The 20,984-nt window shown below is 39.1% G+C and overlaps 1 protein-coding gene across 3 annotated transcripts in view; it reads right to left on the bottom strand.

Moving 5' to 3' along the window:
* The window catches only part of RECK (reversion inducing cysteine rich protein with kazal motifs), a 166,797-nt gene that overhangs the window by 63,091 nt on the left and 82,722 nt on the right, over positions 1 to 20,984 (bottom strand). For all 3 annotated transcript variants that reach the window (XM_074987944.1, XM_074987945.1, XM_074987946.1), the window contains 6 exons: positions 12,785 to 12,818; positions 10,945 to 11,142; positions 10,383 to 10,650; positions 6,294 to 6,473; positions 4,770 to 4,982; positions 1,954 to 2,090 (listed from right to left, as the gene is read on the bottom strand). In XM_074987944.1, the coding sequence (XP_074844045.1) occupies positions 1,954 to 2,090; positions 4,770 to 4,982; positions 6,294 to 6,473; positions 10,383 to 10,650; positions 10,945 to 11,142; positions 12,785 to 12,818 (1,030 nt within the window). The remainder of the gene's footprint in view (positions 1 to 1,953; positions 2,091 to 4,769; positions 4,983 to 6,293; positions 6,474 to 10,382; positions 10,651 to 10,944; positions 11,143 to 12,784; positions 12,819 to 20,984) is intronic.

The raw sequence follows: 20,984 nt of genomic DNA, 5'->3' as shown, positions 1-20,984 counted from the left end.
TAAGCCCTTCACTCCTGAAAAATCTGTTCAAATTCTAGGTCACAATTAACAGTATATTCTATCTTGTTCCCCAAATAAGTTTTATCTGCAACACAAAACATGAATTGAGACTAACTGGCAGTCTCTAATCAAGAGAATCCTCATGGTAGCAGGAGTTGTTAAAGGACAACCTGAAAATAAATTGGAAATGTATAGTTTCAGCCTGAAGATGTATTGGAAACAGTTTCTTGAAGACAATTTGGTTGCACTGGTGAACTGTTTAGATTCAGCTCAGCTTCCCTCAACTCTGTAGTTATGACTTTCTTATTTCTCTTTATGCAAGGAAGAGAAAAATGAGGGGAAAGAATAGACAATGAATGGGAAAGGTAATGCAAATAGAGAAACATACACCTCAGAATCTTTAATACAAGTAATTCTGGGAATGTTGGGAAGAAGATGTTGTGAAGAATGCTGTCATAAATATTGCAAACACGTGCTCATTTTTCACTGTAAACATAAAGCATGAAACCCTTGCAAACAACATGAAACCACTGTGTTAAGACAGGCCTGAAAGTATGAGCCATAAAGTATTCTCAGCCAATGTTCCCTCTTATTTTCTTCCACCCATGGACAAAATAAATTTCATTCTGTGCACCAAGGCATACGCAGATGTGCACCATTACAGAAACACAAGCTGCCTACCGCGGGTGCTTTGTAATCAGCTGGGTTGTACTTGAATCACCCTGGACAGCCACCCAAGCGCTCAGTTTACAGGGAGCACTGCTCTCAGCCCTTTGTATCAATACGGGTGATGTCCTTCTGGTGTGGGGTGGGAGCGGGGGGAGGAGGGTACTACAGAATCTGGAATCAAATTCAGATAACCATGTTTTGAAGCTGACTATGTGAGGGACAGGGAGAGGGTCTGACATCTGTTTTCAGGAAGCTAAGAGACAAAGCAAGATTTGGCAGGAAAAAAAACTTTGATCCAAAGAGGTCCCCAACTTTTAGTGAAGGTTTGGAAAGACTTTGGCCTACTAGTGCCTCATGGGCAATTTCTGGTATGTTTAGTAAGCACATAAATCCATGTATAGTTTTGTGTATCTTTTCTCTGTGTGCTTCTACCATAATAAATATACTTTGCTGAGAAAATAACATGAAACAGCTGGCACTCACTGGCCACAGCCCTCAGATAAAAAGCACAGAAGAGGTGTTAGCTGTTAGGGAAACCAGCTAGTTGGGGATATCTTGTTTCTCAACACATTTGGGTGTGATGGGGTTCTTTCTGATACACAGGCTTCTTAACCTTATCAGAAAAGACCTTATTATTTTGAAGTATATTAATATTAAGTGATTTTCTGCTAATATAAATCAGGGTAAATCCACCAAAGCCACAGAAGCGTACCAGAAATGAAACCATGCTGGGTTCTGGTCCAATATATTAGGGCTATGTCTATACCAGCCCAAAACTTCGAAATGGCCATTTTGAAGTTTATTAATGAAGCACTGAAATACATATTCAACACTTCATTAGCATGCCAGCAGCCGTGGCACTTTGAAATTGCCGTGGCTCATCCAGATGGGGCTCCTTTTCAAGAGGACCCCAGAAACTTCAAAATCCCCTTATTCCTAACAGCAGATAGGAATAAAGGGATTTCGAAGTTGCCAGGGTCCTTTCAAAAAGGAGCCCCGTCTAGACGAGCTGCGTGACGGCGAGCCATGGCAATTTCAAAGTGCTGCGGCTGCTGGCATGTTAATGAGGCACTGAATATGTATTTCAGCACTTCATTAGTAAACTTCAAAATGGCCATTTACATGGCCATTTCGAAGTTTTGGGCTAGTGCAGACACAGCCTAGATGAAACATTTTCAGTTCAACAATTTCATGTGATTGCATTTTTGAACATGACATACTAAGTTTCAGAATTCAAAAGTATTTTACATTTTAACCCTCTTGCACCGATATTGTGGTACTTACTAAGATATGTATCCAAAGGGATACAGTTCTCAAAGTCATCTGTTGGAGACAGAAGTTCACAAATGCTTTCAGCTGTGTGGCCCTCAGGAAATTTATTTTGGTCTCCACACTTCTTGAGAATTTCCACACAATCTGATCTTCAGAGAAAATAAATAATTATACAGTACGAACACACTGATTGAAGCAAAACACTTTTCAAAAAAAACCTTAAAAAGTTCATTTTCCCCAAATCATTTATACCATTCATCACATACAAACACACAGAGAGGTATATATTTATTATATGAACACAGGAATTATAGAAACATATTGCTGTAATTGCAGGTTTTTTCTACTCTGGATTCGCACAGCTTGTTTTGTAACTGGACAAAAACAAGGGCCCTTTATGCCAACTGACAAAGGGAACACTTCACTTATCGGGATACTCAGAGTCTGGTTAGGTATCGTATAAGAACTGATCACACACTGGTCACGACTATCATTGCGTGCTACACGTACATGTACTTGAAATGTCTGGAGGCAGTAAATACACAAGCCTGCCTTAAGCAAAAGATAAAAGGTTATTAACAGTTCCGTAACTGCTGTCCTTCAAGATGTGTTGCATATGCCTGTTCCACTTCAGCTGTTTCTGCACTCCAGAGCATAGCCGACAGAAACTTTTTACTCCTAGCTATACCCACCAGGGCATCTCAAGCAATCGTTGACACCTCACATTTTTCACATAGTCAGAAAGGGCTCAGCATCCTACGTGCCCCCCACCCCCCCAGTTCCTTCCTACCAGAACAAATTCAATAGAGAGGTGAGAGAGCAAGTCATGGAAAAGACATTTACAACACATTTTGAAGAAAAAACAGTTACAGGAAGGTCAGTAACTCCCTTCCCCCACGTCAAGTGGTTGGCAGCCCTTCATTCCATCTGCAAATGCAACAAGCAATTGAGACAAATACCTGAAAGATTTAAGCCAGTTTCAAATAAAATGTTAACACCCCTCTAACTTGTTTAGTGTGCAGTGTCTCCTCTCCCTTATCACCCTGAGGTTTAGGAAAAACTGGTAAGAAAACAAAATTAGCTGATATAAAAAGAGTCCACTTTTGTAAGAAAACGTGGATGGGGACAAAGGGAAATTTTATTTCTCTAAATGCGACCAAAACTAAATGTCATAGCTCTGTCTACACTTGCACTCCTCTTTCGAAAGAGGCATGCAAATGAAGGAAATCAAAATGCAAATAAGGCACTGATTTACATATCAAGTGCCTCATTTGTATATTCTCCTTTCAAAGGAAATAAACAGAGTAGATGGGGCTCTTTTGAAAATAAACCCCTTCTTCAAAAGAACCCGTCTTCCTGAAACAAAATAGGAAGAAGTGTTCCTTCTAAGATGAGTTTTATTTTCAAAAGAGCCCCATCTACATTGCTTTTTTTCTTTCGAAAGGAGAATACGCAAATGAGGCACTAGGTATGTAAATCAGTGCCTCATTTGCATTTTAGATTTCCTTCATTTGCATGCCTCTTTTGAAAGAGGAGTGCAAGTGTAGACAGAGCTCCCTTGTATAAAAAAATCATATATGGAGAATGAGCTACTAATGCCAACAACTACTCAACTTTCATGGCCAATGCCAGGACAAATAAAAATAAAAGTTGTAACAGACAGCAGGTCTTGCCACAGAAACATGGGGAGATTCTTCCCTATGGCTACACCTACATTTACCAGGAATATCAACAGCTGCTATGCAATGTTAGGTATGCCAACTGAGTATCTAAAATCGACTTTGCAGCCATCGATACTGGTCCCTGTCCTCATTGCAGAATGTTGATGGGAAGCCCTCCTCCTGCCGACATTCTTTAATACTTGTTGCTTGCAAGGAGTTAAGGGGTCAACACTGACCCCAGAACGTGCCCCAGAAGACTGAATCTAAGCATTCAATCTTCTCCAGTAAGTGTAGATGTTGCCTATGCCAGTGGCTCTCAACCAGGGGTATGTGTAACTCCAGGGATACACAGAGGTCTTCTCAGAGCGCGTGCATGTATGAGAATTCATTTAGATATTTTTCTAGTTTTATAGTCTAAATAAAAAGCATTAGCAAACTAATTACAAAATAAAACTTCATACAATGATTTGTTTATGCTACTCTGTACTGTATACACTGAAATGCAAGTACAATATTTATATTCCAATAGGTTTGATAATTTCATGGTAAAAATGGGAAAGACATAAAATACAAAAGCATCCCAGCACACGATTACTGAAAAGTCTGATTCTGTAAGCAAGTACTTTTTAAGTGAGGTGAAACTTGGAGTATGCAAAGTCAGTGTTCATTGGTAATCTTTGTTTTGGGGTATGCAAAACAATTCACACTACTAATAGGCGTAAAGTAGTCTGGAAAGGTTGAGAACCACCCACTGTTCTACACTACCATTAGGTAAGGGCTTAGCATTTTCAGCTCCCATTGACTTTACTGGAAGTACATCAGCTACTCAATACTATATTCTATCAGTGTTTGCCTTTTCTAACACAAGTCAAACCAGTACAGTAGGGTCTCAACATTCGCGAATTCAAGTATTCGTGAGTGGCTGCTTCCCCAGTGCTCCAGGCAGGGAGCACTGGCAGCTGCTACTTCTCTGGGTCCCGCGCAGGGAGTGCCAGCAACCAGGCTCTAGGTGGGAGCAGCATTCGCGAAATTCAACATTTGCAAGGGTTCTCAATACGGAACCCTCTCAAACGTTGAGACCTTACTGTACTATTGTAGATTGTGGTTTTAAGTTTATATGTAAACTGAAACTACTCAAGTGGAAAAAAGACTTATCAATGTACTTACTTGCAAATAATACTTCCTCTAGATTTACTATGGCAAGGTTTAATTTGCAAAGAGCAGGCAATTGCCTTCCACATTTCTGGTTGGCATTTTTTAATATCAAGAACTGGAATATTTATAAATGGCATCTTAATACTTCCTTTCTCCCAAAGCTTCATGTCATTCATGGCTCCTAGGTCTGACTGAGCATTGCAACTTCTAAAAAGTTCTGTTGGTCTTAAACGAAAAAGTTAATATAGCATATTTATATAGCAGGGAAATACAAATTTATTTAATATAATAAATGCTATAACCATTTGCTATGTATCATCACAAATACAAAAGAACTGTGTACAAAGTCTGGAAAAATAATTTTTAAAAATATTTTAAGAAACTACTTTAAAAGCAATAAAAATGAAAAAATAAAGTGTTTAAAGGATGAAACTGTTTTCAGCTCTACATGTTGGGTGAAATCCTGATGCCACTGGACTTCAACTTTGTCAAAGAATTACAAATAATGATATAGACAAAATGGGTGAAATCTTGGCGCTATTGGAGGGCTCTAATTCACTGAATTTCATACATTAAAAATTGTTGATTTATTGATTTTGAACTTGTATCTTATTTTTACATAAATTATATATAAATAAATATGGAAGAAGATTAAAAACAAATACATCTGTATTATTTCAGAGCACATTCATCACCATCACAATCTGCTGGGAAAATTCAGTGCTTTTTTAAAAAGCTGCTTACGTACAACTCTGATTTTTATATTACTAAAAGAATAATTCTAAAAAATAGAATATAGATCATTATTAGACAGCCTAATGATCTCTCAGGAAATTTTTAAAATCTAATATGAAAAACTATATATTTTGGCTACATTTTGCAACGTAAAGTATGTAGTATTTAAGATAACCCTTTTTTAAGGACTGAAGGTTTATTTATAATTTGACAATTGGTATCAGTAGTATTTCAAAATTTAAAAAAAACATTAAGTGACTAATGAAGAGGTTCAGATTTTATTTCATACAAGGGACAGCAAGACATTTTTAGAACATTTGTAACAACTGTATTCTTGTATGCAGAACTAGATACATAGCTATAATTAAATACATATCTAAAACAATTGAAACAAGCAATGTCACTTTGTCTACACAATGAACAGCCTGAAAAATATAAAATAGGTTATCTAAAAATATATAAAATATTACTATAAATATTAACATAAATACAAAAATATAAACATATAAAAATATAAAATAAAAAATGGGTAGAAAGATTTACTATAACCATGAACTTCTTTTCTGATCAGTCACATCATGATAGCATTGAATATGTCTTTCTGAAGTGTGCTCTGTGTTTCAAAATTAAATGCTGTTTCTCGAGAATCTTACTAAAATTTAATTTATTAATGAAATTGTAAGTCACTATCTGATTACAAAACAATCTTTGAGGAAAAACTACAACACAAAATATAAATCTGAAAAAAATTACTCAAATCTCAGGAATTCTTTTATGAGCTACGTAATGCATTTCACTTACCTGTTATTAAAATTAGTGCAATAAGTAAGATTTCTACAGCCCAGCTGACAGGGTTCTCGTACATCTGCTAAACAGGTCAACATGGAAACTTCAAGAGGGCTGTACTCACAAACACGATCAAATTCTTGCCAACTTTGTGTATTGCCCCAGCTAGAGCTATAAAGTTTAGTGCACAACTCCCTGTAAAACAAATCAAATTAAAAGAAATCTTTATGAAGACTTGTAAAACACAAAAAGAAACTACAACCAACATCTTCAAAATTCTCAGAAAGATTTTGATTTTTGACATCAAGAGAGTCTGCAGGATTGGGCCCACTACAGAACTGCAGACAAACAACTCAGGTGTTCCCCACAATGAGGTGCTTTCATTTAAAAATAGAAGTAACCTTTTATTTGTGATGTGTGTGTACAAAACGTCAAAATGGGAAGAGGGTACAATCAGTCAATGCAGAGATACCTACTGAAGTTTGCAAAGAGCCTGAAAGAGTATTATGCTGAATACATGGCACCAGGCAAAATTACTATTCAAGCCAGCTCAGTAAGAACTACGCACTACAAATGTTCAAATTACAATAAACTCTTTTGTATCCAGCAACCCCGGGAATGGGAGGTTGCCAGATGTTCAAATATGCCAGTTAACAGAGAGCAGCTAGGGGAGGCACAGGAAGGGGGATTGGTGGCCTCCCAACAACAAAGTTCAGCACTCCACATCCTAGTGCCAGCTCCTGCTCAACTACTGCCCTGTCACCTCACACATGGCCACGTGGCGTGTGGACTCACTGGCAGGGTTCATGCATGGCTGTGCTGCAGGGAGCGCCACTCTGGGCAGCAGACACCAGGCAGGAGGAGCCCACCAGCTGCACACATACACAGCATGGAGGGACGCAGGGTGTGCACTGAGCAGGCCAGCTCCAAAGGGTGGGGCATTGCTTGCACACTCATTTCTGCTCTCTGAAGCAGGGAAGCAGCAAGATGGCTCAGGGTTTGTACCAGTTATTTGAGAGTTCCAGCTGATCCAATACCAGATAAAACAGAGTTGACTGTAACATTAAGTTGAATGAGCTGCTGTTAGACGTACTCTACAGACTGAATCTTTCCATTTATCTTATCTTTTAGGTTTTAAGGTTTGCATGGGAGATACCCATCCCATAACTTTCTCTCACAAAGGAATGGTGGCTGGCAGACTGACCCCCCGGCCTTGTATTCTTCACCTTCCATGCCTGGCTGGGTCCCCAAAAGACTTACTTCTTCTGGTACATGGCATTGCGTCTCCCAAGGGCACTATGTTTATAAAACAGATTTTTTAACTTGAGGATTTGCCAAAAGCTAACTTCAAATTATTAATTATTGTAAAATTCCCAAATCACACTGCATTCATAGATGTCTAGGTGACATAATATTGTTTCTATAATCTCACTGGGTGAATCAGGTCTCCAAATTTGAGGTAAACTGGATTATTATAAATTATTGCACAATTTGTACTGTAATTTAAGTAACCCATGTTACAAACTATGTAACAGTTATGTTTAACTGATTCAATTTTGTGAACCATTTTATTAAAAATTAATTACTCAAGCATTAAATGGTGCATGGACAATGAGACAAGAAAGCTCATGCCATTGGAGTCTGCTATATATTCTAGAAATGTGCGTGTCTGTCCTTCCATTGGTCTGAATCAGTTTGTTCAAGAAATCCTCCTAAATGGTAAGAGCTAGGACCATCTAATTTGGTATGCAGCTTCTTCATCATCATCAACCACGGGCTCAGTACCCTTTGGCGTCTGACACCTCTCTAACGATTTCCTTCCATCTTTCCCTGTCCAGTCTGGAGTGGCTTCGTTTCTGTAGACTAGCTCTGCACCAATCTACTATATCATTTACCCATTCTCTGTGGAGTCTGCCTCTCCTATTCGAATAGTCCATTATGACGAATACCAGAGTCTTGATTTTTTTTTGTTCGTTGTTCATTCTGCAAATATAGCTAAATATCTGTAACTTTCATTATATAACCTTCTGCAGTAGATTCTCTTTTGGCTGCATCTTCCTACAGAATTCCTCGTTGGTGACATTCTGTATCCATCCTATTCTCGGGATCTTTTGATAACCATTCCTCTCGAACGCGAACATTCTTCTCTTTGAATCTTTCCTTATCACTCATGTCTCACATCTGTACAACATTCTGCTGAATACACACTTTTTGAAGACGCTCAGCTTCGTTTCTAAGTTAATTGCTTTGCTTTTCCAGATCTTACCCATTGCCCTCAAACTCGCTCTTGCTTTCACTATTCTAGCTATTTCCTTCTTACAATCCAGATCATATGTTATGTTGCTCCCCAGATACGTGAACTTCTCTACGTTCTCTAGCTCAATCCCATCTACGCTGATCTTCCTTCCTATTTCCTTATCTCCAAATACCATTGGTTTTGTTTTAAATTGATGTTCATAATCAGTCCGTACCACTTCCCTTCCTCATTTAGCACCTGCCCCACCTTCACTAGCGTCCCCTCATCTTCCTCAATAACTATATCATCCATTAACCTCAAGTTGTTAATCCTTATCCCATGCAGAGATATCCCTTCTACCTCTTACTTCATCTTGTCCATTGCTCTCTCTAGGTGTGTGATGAAGATACTCGGAGATATTGGATCTCCTCGTCTCATACCTCTACTCATTCTGAACCAACTTCCCAATTCTCTGTGCATTCTTACTGCTGCCTCTACATTGCCACTGATACCCTTCAACAACCGTATCAGTCTGCTACCCATGCCGTATGACTCTAACAACGCCTAAGTCACTTTCTGATCTATACTGTCAAATGCCTTCTGAAAATTGCCAAAGCAAGTGTAGATGTTCCTGTTCTTTCATCGAGCTTTCTCCACAATCAATCTTAGTGCCAATACCTGCTGTATGGTATCTGTATCTTTCCTGAATCCCCTTGCTCATCTACTAGATGTTCTTCTATCTGCGATCTTAGTCTCTCCATCTGTATCATGAATCATCTAGGCAAGGTGCTGATGATTCAGGCAATCATTCTGTCGTTCCTGCACTCCAGTGCACTTCCTCTCTTGTGTATTGTCACTAGCATGGATCTTGTCCATTCCTTTGGTGTCTGCCCTTCTTTCCATGCTATATTACATAGGCAGTATTTCCTGAATCATGTATTCAGCTTCCTATCATATATTAATAAAGGTCAGTGTTTGGTTGTTCCAGGACAATGGGATGTGCCTGGAATCTGACTATTTCTCATTAAACAGAAATGGAGTCATCTGATAGATTTTGCAATGACCACAGTAGGGCAATGAGCACTGGGGACAGTCATACTGCAGTGTGACCAGAGGAGGGGGGTGACTGCACCAGTAAGAGAATGACCAGGGCTCCTCATGTTCCAAGCCACCAGCCACAGGTAAGTGGCTTTCTTGACCCAAAGCCTCAACCCTCTGAGGCCCTCCCCAGGAGCAGGTGCCAGCTAGGGCCAGGCAGTGCAACCAGCAGGGCAGTAGCACCTCAGATAGCCCAAGAAGCAGCCAATGGCTGAGGCTGGCTAGCACAGCCCCTCACTACCACACTCCCACACCAACTCCAGTTGCGAGTTGGGCAGTGCGGCCCCAACTTGACTGGTGAGCAGCTGCCACACAGGCAACACAGGCCCCAAGGCTGTCTAATTCAGAATCATGACATACCTTTTGCTGGTAAAGGCCATGTTGGCAAACGTCAACTATATATTTGTGGTGCGTCAAACTAAAAAAATATATATCGTTGAAACTTTAATGTATTCATCCCTCATTAATTCCTACCAGCAACTAAATGCTCCACTTCAGCCTGCCTCAATATCCACCATGGATACAGCATATTCACTGAATGTTTCTCCTAAATTTGGTTGATGTTGTCCTGAGATAAAAGGATTAGCTCTAGCCTGAAAGATATGTTTATGAAAGTTAAGACTGGAACACAAGATGATTAACATCATGGAAAGAAGCCAATATGCTAAACATCTACAAACCAACCCCACTTGAATGAGATAACGTGTTATCTGTTGCAGCATTTTCACTATTGTTTATAACAAGGGAGAGATAACAAAAAGACTACTGACCTACAAGTAGAAGTGTTTGCTTTAGAACAGCAATGCAATTTAGCTCCATCAAGGCCTGTTGAAGGAGGAGGATGCACAGTGATTCCTGGATGAACAGACCTTGAACTCTCAAGAAAACACTGCCAGAGTGGATCTTGTGGCAGAGGCATTGTTTTACACCCTTCTATAAGTCCATCAACAATTTCAAGTTCTGTTTTCATTGACATCAGAATCCTTTTACAAGCGGTTTGGCAGGCATAATCTTCTGCTCTGTCACAGCAATACAAACCTAAACAGTCAAAACAATAAAAATTGCAATTTACCAACTGGCAACTATTTAATGACAATAACAAAATGCATTCTTTACCATGGTGCTTTACATTAAGATATGTTGATAAACATTTTTAAATAAAATCAACAGCAACGGGAAGCAGATGCTCCTTATTTTTAAATATTAGCAGAAGAAAAGCACAAAATGATTTATGGCATTAACAGATTATAACAACAACGCTCACCCCAAAATCTAACAAGATTAATAAAATTATTTTTTGATTTCTGAATGCCATAAAAATCTTTTACTTACTATCTGTAGGATTTCTCATTGGATATGACTGGGTGTAGTTGTTCACACAGTTTATTAACTGAGGGCTAATAGAGGCACAGTAACTTTCTACTGCTTTTATTTGGGAAGGACCTGGAGAAGAGTCTGTACGAAAAATTGCTTGACAGTATTCCCGGCAATTTGTATGATGTCCTGCATAACTGCAACAAACTGATCCCACTGGAAACATATGAAAAAAATCTATGTATTCTTGGGCACAGAAACAAATACTTAGGGGAAAAAAACATATATGCTCTATTGATAAGTAAACTTAAAAGACTTCGACTGATATTCATGCTACTGTTCGAAAGAAATGCTACTAAAATAATTATCTATCATATAGTAATTGTCTCTCTCTCCTCAGTCTGCTAAGAACCAAGAGTGGAAAAATTCTTGCAATTAGCCTTGGGCTCCAGAGAGTGTTAGTGACATAATCAGATTTTAGTTTCACGTACTTTGTTTTTATTTATTTGTAATGCAACCATACATGTCTTACAGTACAATTGGACTAGATATACACACTAAGGACTCAACAGAGCAGCTGACCCCTGTAACCTACAGGACTGCATAGGTAAAGAAACAAGCGGAAGTTAGGTTTTGGGCATATGGGAGTATAGCAGGTTAGGTGAGGTGTATAGGAGTCTGGAAAAGAGAATTTGCTAGAGTGAAAAGCTTAGAGAAACTGTTGATACTGTGTTATAGGAAACTAAAAATTAGCTAGGACATAACCCAAGATAATGTTACCATTATACTTTGCTTACAACAAGCTTTAGTGAGCTTATTAATGAGTTTTTTTCCACAGATTTTGAATATTTTATTAAAATACTACCTGTTAGTAAAAGAAGGACTTCGGTGCAGATTTTCATTTGAATAATACATAATGTAAAGAGTCAATAAGGTGGTGATAGAACTATAATTTCGCTAAGGGACAGTTTCATGCAAATTGGAATTATAACAGATTATAAAAGGAATAGGTTTGCTAAATTGCAAGAATGCTGCAATTAACTTCAAAAGAATACCATTAGGTTCCAGAAATATGAAACTATACTTGGCTAAGTCAGTGGACTGATCCTTCATTAACAAACTCAAAGATGAAAAAAATTACGTGTAATTGTTGTACTGCGTAAGTGCTAAATGCATGCCTGTTTGTTTAACTAACCATTTTTCCTTTTAAATAAAGATTAGAGACTCGAACCTGAAAACTGAGTCGGGTTTTATTGCACTCTTATTTTTAACAATATAATTTTAATTGGGAACATTTCAACAGAAAGTTTACAAAAAGTTACACCCCCAATTCAAAAAACAAGAGATCAAATACATATGGCTCGTTCATGCAAGAATATTTATTGCCACATTAATAAATACACACAGACACCTCCAGGAAAATGTTTACTCGAGAGAGAATTCCACACATGTAACATTTTTCATTTCTTCCCCTCCAGCCTTTTTCTATGAATAGACACATCTGTGGCTTATTTTTCACTTTAAATTACAAGACAAAATGAGTAAAATAGCAGAAACAGATGACTGTCTAAGAAACTGTTCAAATGTCCTTACTAATAAAAAAGAGAAGAGATAAACAGATGTACACATTCACATCTATCTACACACACACACACAAAACTCGATCCTGAAAACACTTGAGTATTTTTCACTTCACTAATGTAAAAATAGTCTCATTTATTTCTCTTATGAGCTTTCCCCAGCCTCCTACACATATATATCCCTGGCAGGTGTTGGGGGTCTAACTATTGAGAATACAGAAGAGAAAATTAAAATGGCCAAAAGTATCAATATATTTAACTATAAAGAGAATACTTACTCTCATTTCTGTTAATGCAACTAAAAAGAGCATTCTGCAAACAAAACAAAAAAACAATTACCAATAACAGAATCTCAAATATGAATAAAAGTGGTTAGGAATATCTTAACATTACAGATTATTTAACAAAATGAAATTCACTAAAGAAACAGTCTACTGTTAAGTTATACCTAAATCGTACAAGTAAATAGAACTGGAAAAAGTGTCTAATAGGTAAAAGGACGTATTTGCTTAAAAATATGGAAAATGAAGAAAATAAGAAGATTTAAAAGGTCATGTATCATTTGAAATTCTTTTTGCATATGTTATTGGCACATATAGGAAGATAGATAGATTAGGATAGATAAGGAATATGATATACAAAGACATAGTATCAATGTGTTAATTAAGCGACAAATACGGCAGTCTAAATTCCCACAGAAACCCATAGGACTTTAGCCTACATAATGAACAAATACGCATTGTTCACAAGGGCCCTCAGAGTCATCCTTAGGAGGCAAATGAAAGTACAAAAAACAGGAAATGGGTGTTATAGAACAGAATAACAACAGTACTGTCACCAAGAACTTTACAAAATTATATTACTTTAATAGTTTAGTGGACCTATGAAGAAAGTGTTCTCATGTAAAAAGAAAAAGACTATAAATAAGTCTTGTGTGCAAAAAACAGGCACACAGAAATTTGACAATAATATAGCTGACTAGTTAAAAACCAACAACTAGGTGGCAAGCAGACTCTATTCTAATCCCAAAAAGTAGGGAAAGTCACATGACCTCACTGAAAGGCCAGTCTTAAAAGCCAAAAGCTGTACTGGCCGCCTCAATCAGGGTTTACAGACATTAGTAAGTAATCAGCTCTTACAGGTACAAATAAAGTAGTCTCTGTGTACAGAGCTTTTAGATGGTGATATTACTTGAGCAGGGTATGTGTATAAAATGAGCAGTTGGCTATAACTGTCTAATTTTAAAATTGATTTTGATAAATTTTCAGAACTGGATAATAAAATGGAGTTGCCTACAATAACAGGACCAGAATCAATAATTCCAACACTTACAATAAAAGTATTTTTAAAGTGACCTTTGTCCACTGCAGCTTAATAGAAATGAAATACTTTTTGCAGTAATTTTGGAGGAAAGCACCCGAACAGGAAGGCTAATTCTGAGAAAAGGGAAGGAGCCTAACAAGGAATGACCTTAGCACAGGCCCAGAAATTAAAAACACAAAACCCCAAACACATATGACAAAACTGACTTACTGTACAATTAAAAATTTTAAAAAGCAAAAAGGTTGGAATAAAAGGGGGAAAAAAATAAAGAATGCATCTAGGTGAGTACCCAAACCTCTGCTGCTGCAACATCATTACAATCAACGTTACATTGTTAACTTCAGACAGCCAAAATAGAGTGTAGATTGAGAAGTCTTTTTTCAAGTTTTAAAAAAAAATCATACTAAATAAATCAAGGCAGCCTAACTTGGCCCAGAATTTTATTTATAAAATTTATTAAGTGAGTAGAGTTAAAGCTGCAGAGAATTTGGGCCCTGAATGGGCTTTCAGCTCATGGGGCCTTCAACAGACCAAAAGGTGCAGGGACAGTTCATCTGAGGCCATCTGGCCATTTATACCTTCAGAAGGTAGAGAAGAATACTGAGCCAACAAATGCTCCTTTCTAGAAGGCTCTGAACTCATACCCAAAATGCACTTATCCAAAGAATCTGAGACTTGGGCTACGTCTACACGTGCACACTACATCGAAATAAGCTATTTCGATGAATAACGTCTACATGTCATCCACGGCTGGCAACGTTGACGTTCAACTTTGACGTTGGGCAGCACCACATCGAAATAGGCACTGTGAGGGAACGTCTACACGCCAAAGTAGCACACATCGAAATAAGGGCGCCAGGAACAGCTGCAGACAGGGTCACAGGGCGGACTCAACAGCAAGCCGCTCCCTTAAAGGGCCCCTCCCAGACACAGTTGCACTAAACAACACAAGATCCACAGAGCTGACAACTGGTTGCAGACCCTGTGCATGCAGCACGGATCCCCAGCTGCCGCAGCAGCAGCCAGAAGCCCTGGGCTAAGGGCTGCTGCACACGATGACCATAGAGCCCCGCAGGGGCTGGAGAGAGAGCGTGTCTCAACCCCTCAACTGATGGCCACCATGGCGGACCCCGCTATTTCAATGTTGCGGGACGCAGCTCGTCTACACGTGCCCTACTTCGACGTTCAACTTCAAAGTAGGGCGCTATTCCCATCCCCTCATTGGGTTAGCAACTTCGACGTCTTGCCGCCTAACGTCAATTTCAACTTCGAAATAGCGCCCAACACATGTAGCCGTGATGGGCGCTATTTCGAAGTTGGCGCCGCTACTTCGAAGTAGCGTGCACGTGTAGACGCGGCCTTGAATGCTTAGAAAACTGATTAAAAAGCAACGCATTCAACGAAAACTAAATGGTGCATGGGGGTTGTCTTAATCAGCAGATAAAGAGCTAAAATCAGGCTAAACACGGATTCTGATGCAAAGTAACAAAGACTAAGAAACTAAACATGAAGTAAAGAGTACAAATGATTCAAACGTGGGACATATTAAATAAAATTGCACAACAAATGACAATTTTCCTCCATTCATACCCCAATCTTGCTCCCTGGGAAATCAGGTATGAAAGTTCCCATTTGTTTGTTTTCTCTGAAAGATATTGTAAAATGATGTTCTCTAGACCTGTATTCAAGACTAATTTAGATTAAAAAAAAAAAACGAGAAACACATGAATGTTGCTCCCTTTTTCCCCTTTCGTGTTCCATCTCCTTCTCTTTCATTTCAACCCCAAATACACTTGTTAAAGACAGAAGTAGGCACATGACCTTCACATTCTTTCCTCCTTTCCTATAGTGCCTCATGTGCTTTGGTCTTGGGGGATCTCTTTTTTCAGTTTATTTTTTGTTTTTGTTAGAGGCCATAAAACAATAACTTCTTATATTACTGTTGGTGTTCCCTAAAGGGTAGCCATGATTACACCCTGGGGGAAGTGCTTTTCACTGAGATACCCTGCATGAGAGCTATCAAACCAAAGGTAACATCCTGATTCAGGAAACTAGAGGACTGATAGCTGCTACCCCTGCTATCTTTCAGCACTCTCCCTCAAGAAACACTCAAGTGTGTAAGGTTAATTGTTAATAAAAAGTGTTATCAGAGAACAGGGATGCAAAGTTAATAGGAAAAGGATTATATAGTTATATTGGAAAACAAGAGAATGAGCTCCTTAGTGAACTGAGAGATGCACAAAATTTTTTCCTTCCAGTATGAGTTACAAGACACTCACGCATTATTGTTTCTGCCTAATATAAGGGTTAATTTTAAGTTGAGGCCTGATCTGCAAGTACAGACTTTTTCCCTCCTTGGTGCATTCATCACACTGACTAGGGTATCAACATGCTGTTTTGTAACAAAACTATGAATCTGATAATTTATCTGACAGACAATCAACTTTCAGTCTCAAGGAATTAATTAACCGCCAGAAAAAGACTGTTCTAACATTACATTTTGTAGCAGACACTCCACTTCTGTTAGGGCAGGGGTCAGCAACCTGTGGCTCTGGAACCACATGTGGCTTTGAAAGAGTCACTTGTGGCTCTGGGCACTGCTGTTGCTGACTCCTCTTGCAGCCAAGATGCTGCCAAGGCTGAAATAATGGAACTAAATTTAATTGGTTTAATGCAGGGAGGACAGTGAGAGATCCAGCCATTAAACCAATTAAATTTCATTCCATTATTTTAGCACAGCAGGGCAGGGAGCCGCCCATGCTGCAGGTGGGGGAAGTGAGCAGGAGAGCTGTGGGGAGCGGCGAATTAGTGTACATGTGCTGGAGCAAAGCAGCTCGGCTGAGAAGGCATGGGGGAGGAGCAGCGTGGGGAACGGGTAGCCCTAGAGGACCAGAGGCAGCGAGTGTGTAGCTGGAGGAGCTCATCAACTGAGGAAGATTAATCCCGGAGATGGGGGTTGGATTTTGGGGCTGAGGCAGGTAAAGCCTGGGGTTGAGGTGCGGGGCAAGGCAGGTAAAGCCTGGAGATGGGGGTTACAACTTTCTAACTGGTATAAATCATTGTGTGCGCCCTGTTATTAAAATAGTACAAAGTACAGTTTGATGCTATTTGTTAAAGGACTGTCTCGTATTCATATGCATGGCAACTTCTGAAGCTGATTTTATAACCGAATTTGTAAAAATAGCCCTCCTGGCTAATTTGGCTGCAGACCCCTCTGTTAGTGGTAGAAAATGTACCTATTGTAGAGCAAAACTACATAGTACAGTTATTTTCCACTGTATCAACATACAAGCACATTTCTAACTTCAACATTTTTCTACAATAAATTCAAGAGTTCTTGAGATGTCAATCAGCCACCATTCTAGCTACAAGTTAGCTTTCCTGGGTAATACCCACTTCAGCTTAGTAAGAGTGGAAACTACAGAGGCTGGGATATATATAAGAGAACAAAAGAAATACTTGTCAATTATAGGACCACAGTTAATGAATCTAATCAAGTCAACGTGCAAGTATCTTTTTCACAGCATTTGTTGTGGAGATGCGAGTATCATGAGAAGGAAAATTGCCTTTGTAGTATGTTAACCACTTAAGATTTTTATTCAATACTAAACTGATTGTATTGAACATGTAAATGAACTCCTGTTCAGCAGTCTCTCTCAGTTGGGTTTTTAAATTCTTTTCTAGAAGAATGGCTACTTTCAGATCCATTACTGAATGACCCGGGAAGTTAAAACATTCCCATACAGATTTATATGTGTTACCTTTCCTGACGTCAGATTTGTGTCCATTTAGCCAAAGAGACTGAACAGCATGGTCAACATACGTGTCATAGAGGAACTGCTGGTACTTGATGGTATGTATCTGCGGTGTCCAAAATGTTTCCTGTTCACCACATGTGGCAAAAGGGAAACTGCAGTGTGGTAAAATTGAGAGCCCTCCACCCACTTCTTGCATGCGCCTCACCACTTGGTGGGACAAGCACATGGAGGAGGCTCTTTCTGCCGCTCAGGGCTGCTGGCTCCTATGTCCCCAGTGGGCTGCTTTGCAGCTTCAAGGAAATGTCTCACTCACTCATGTGCGTGGCAACAACTCCAGCTGCAGCTCACTTGTGCACAGCAGCAATTCCAACCACAGCTGACAAAGCTCTGGCAAGTAATCTCTGGAGGTGGGTGCCTGGCTTGGTGGGATGGGGGAATGTGGGGAGGGGAAGAGGTGGAGGTGGCAGGACCTGACAGGGGGTAAGGGGGAGCTGTAGTGATTGTGAAATTTCTTTTGGACACCACTGAATATCATGTTGGTGGACGTGCAGGTAGATGAACACCTGATGGTGTGGCTAAAGTGATTAGTCCTGGGATGGTGTTGCTTGTACAGATATGCAGACAGAGCTGGCAACAGGGTTTTGTAGCAGGGATAGGTACCTGGGTAAGCGTTTCTCTGGTGTGTGGCTGCTGATACGTTTGCTACAGGTTGGGGGGCTGTCTATAGGCAAGGACTGGCTTGTCCCCCAGAGGTGTGTGAAACTGAAGCATCATTTTCCAGGATATGTTGTACATTGTCAATGATGTGCTGGAGGGGTTTCTGCTGTGGGCTGTAGGTGATAACCAGTGTTGGTCCTTTACTTTCCTTGTTGGGCCTGTCTTTTAGTAGATGACTCTGGGTACTTGTCTGACTCTGTCAAGTTGTTTCTTCACTTCCCTAGGTGTTTTAAGTTTCAAGAATGCTTGATATAGATTGTGTAAGTATTTGTTGCTATCTGAGAAATTGGAACAGATACATTAGGCAATCGATTGTGTGATTTTTCCTCAATGGAAGCAGGAGACACATTAGGTAGGAATCCACAATGACTTGACTAGACTCATTAACACTGATCCTACACTTGACAATTATTTCTTTGGTTGTTCTCTTACATATACCCCTCCCTCTGTAATTTCTACTCCAACACATCTGATGAAGTGGGTTTTACCCATGAAATCTTATGTGCTAATAAATCTGTTAATCTTTAAGCTGCCACACAACTCTTCATTGCTTTTGCAGATGCAGACTAACATGACTACCCCTTTGAGAGTAATCAGAAGTCCTGTAGCACCTTACAGACTAAACAAATATTTTGGAGCATAAGCTTCTGCATGCAAAGACCTGCTTAATCAGATGCAATGTAGTGGAGATTCCAGTGGCAGGTCTCATGAAGAACAGGGAGTTCCAATCAAGAGGAAAGCCAGAGTTGACCTGTAGGAGAACACTTCAACTTCCCTGGACACTCAGTAACAGATTTAAAAGTAGCCATCCTGCAACAAAAACACTTTCAAAAACAGACTCCAAAGCAAAACTGCAGAGCTACAATTCATCTGTAATTTTGACACCACCCATCGAAGACTGGGAGTGGCTGGCCAGCTACAAAAGCAGTTTCTCCTCTTGTTTTTCACACCTCCCCATCAGCTGCTAGAAGTGGGGCACATCCCCCCGACTGAACTGACCTCATCAGCTCTTGATTGGGACTCCCTCCTTTTCTTGAATCTGTATAATTAGACCTGCCTCTGGTATCTCCACTACATTACATCTGGTAAAGCAGGTCATGGACCCATGACAGCTTATGCGCCAAAATATTTATGAGTCTATAATGTGCCACAGGACTTCTTGTTGTTTTTGCAACTACAAGCTGTCATTATTAACCATTATTTATCCATGGAATACTTGATAACTGGCGGCTCAATAACTCATGACATCAATACAGTATTCAATTACTAAAAACCATTAAAATAACAGATCTTTACCACACAGAAATTTGAAAAATTATCTACCCCACAAACAAACAAACAAACAAACAAACGATTAATACCACTACCACCCTCATCAGTTGATGTTAAAGCTCTTTACAAAGGACAGTATCATTATGCCAAAAAAGCATCCAAGTTTTATCTTCATTTTTTCTACTATTTCCCTGAAATGCTTTATTAATGTTACTGTTCTAATATTTACTTCCAAACATGGCAGTGATTCATAATGCCTCCATCAGTTTCTTTTACACCATTGACGGCAGAGAGTTTCCCACTAAGTATTAAATTTGTCTCATCAGTCTTCATTCTAGTCCTTTGGTCAGCAATCTTTCACTAGATTCACTTCAGATTTTACCCCTTTCCTGCCTGTGAGGCAGCTCCTTTCCCTTTCACCAAATCAAGTAATTAGAGCTGAGGAAACAGATTGTTAAAAAACAAACAAAAAGAGTTGCATTTAGAACTTTAATTGTTCTTTTTTCACTTTCTCCCACCACTGAGCAGGATGGAAAGCAAGCAGCACACTTCATTTTCAAAGGTTCTTTTTCCCCCTCCTGAAAAGGTGCATGTAGAGCTGAAAAAAACAAACATATTCTCCCACAATGAAAAAATATTAAAACAATGAAAAATTGTTCAAAAAAAAAAAAAAATTTTGTCAAAAATGTTGACTATCTAAAAAAAAATTTTAGAAGAAGCTCAGAATCGTAGTACCTCCCAAATACCTTCCTACTGAATTTGAGTAGTTTTGCACTAAAAATAATTTTATATAAATATCTAAATGGGGCATAAAATGATAAAACATATTCAGTGTTTGGAAAAGACAGTTTTCACATTTGGTTAGAACTGTAGGACAGCAGCTTTGTTCGAATGGAAAGACACATTTCTACCCCTGCACGTCCCAAATACAAATGGTCTAATTTCAAGTTAAAACATCCTATGTCCTCTGAGCTCCAATCTTATGACAGGAAATTCCCATTTAGCAATGAAAGGCCTGTCCCGGAAAAGTCACGATCATGAAGTCATTAAGCCTACATCTGCATGAATGACCAGTGATTTGGGGCACCACAAATTTTGAGCATCTTAAAGAGGCTTGATTTTCTGAAGTGTTGAACAACTGCCCATAGAAAATCAGGCTCTATCATGTTACAAACTGGGCACCGAGAAACACTGGTACCCAAAATCACCAGCCATTTTGCAAGGTTTGGACACATTCTGTAATTGTTTTGTAACAACTTTGTCATAATCATCTGAAAGGTTTACAATAAATGTTTTCCTTATATCCACACAACAGCTTTTACCTACAACAGAACCATTTGTCAGGTAAGTTTTTTTGCATCTTCAAGATGTGATGTTTGTTATCAATGTATTCTGAGAAAATCTGGGC

Source organism: Carettochelys insculpta, chromosome 2, assembly GCF_033958435.1.
Source record: "Carettochelys insculpta isolate YL-2023 chromosome 2, ASM3395843v1, whole genome shotgun sequence".
NCBI classification, from domain to species: domain Eukaryota; kingdom Metazoa; phylum Chordata; order Testudines; family Carettochelyidae; genus Carettochelys; species Carettochelys insculpta.
This window is presented reverse-complemented; position numbering and strand designations above follow the sequence as displayed.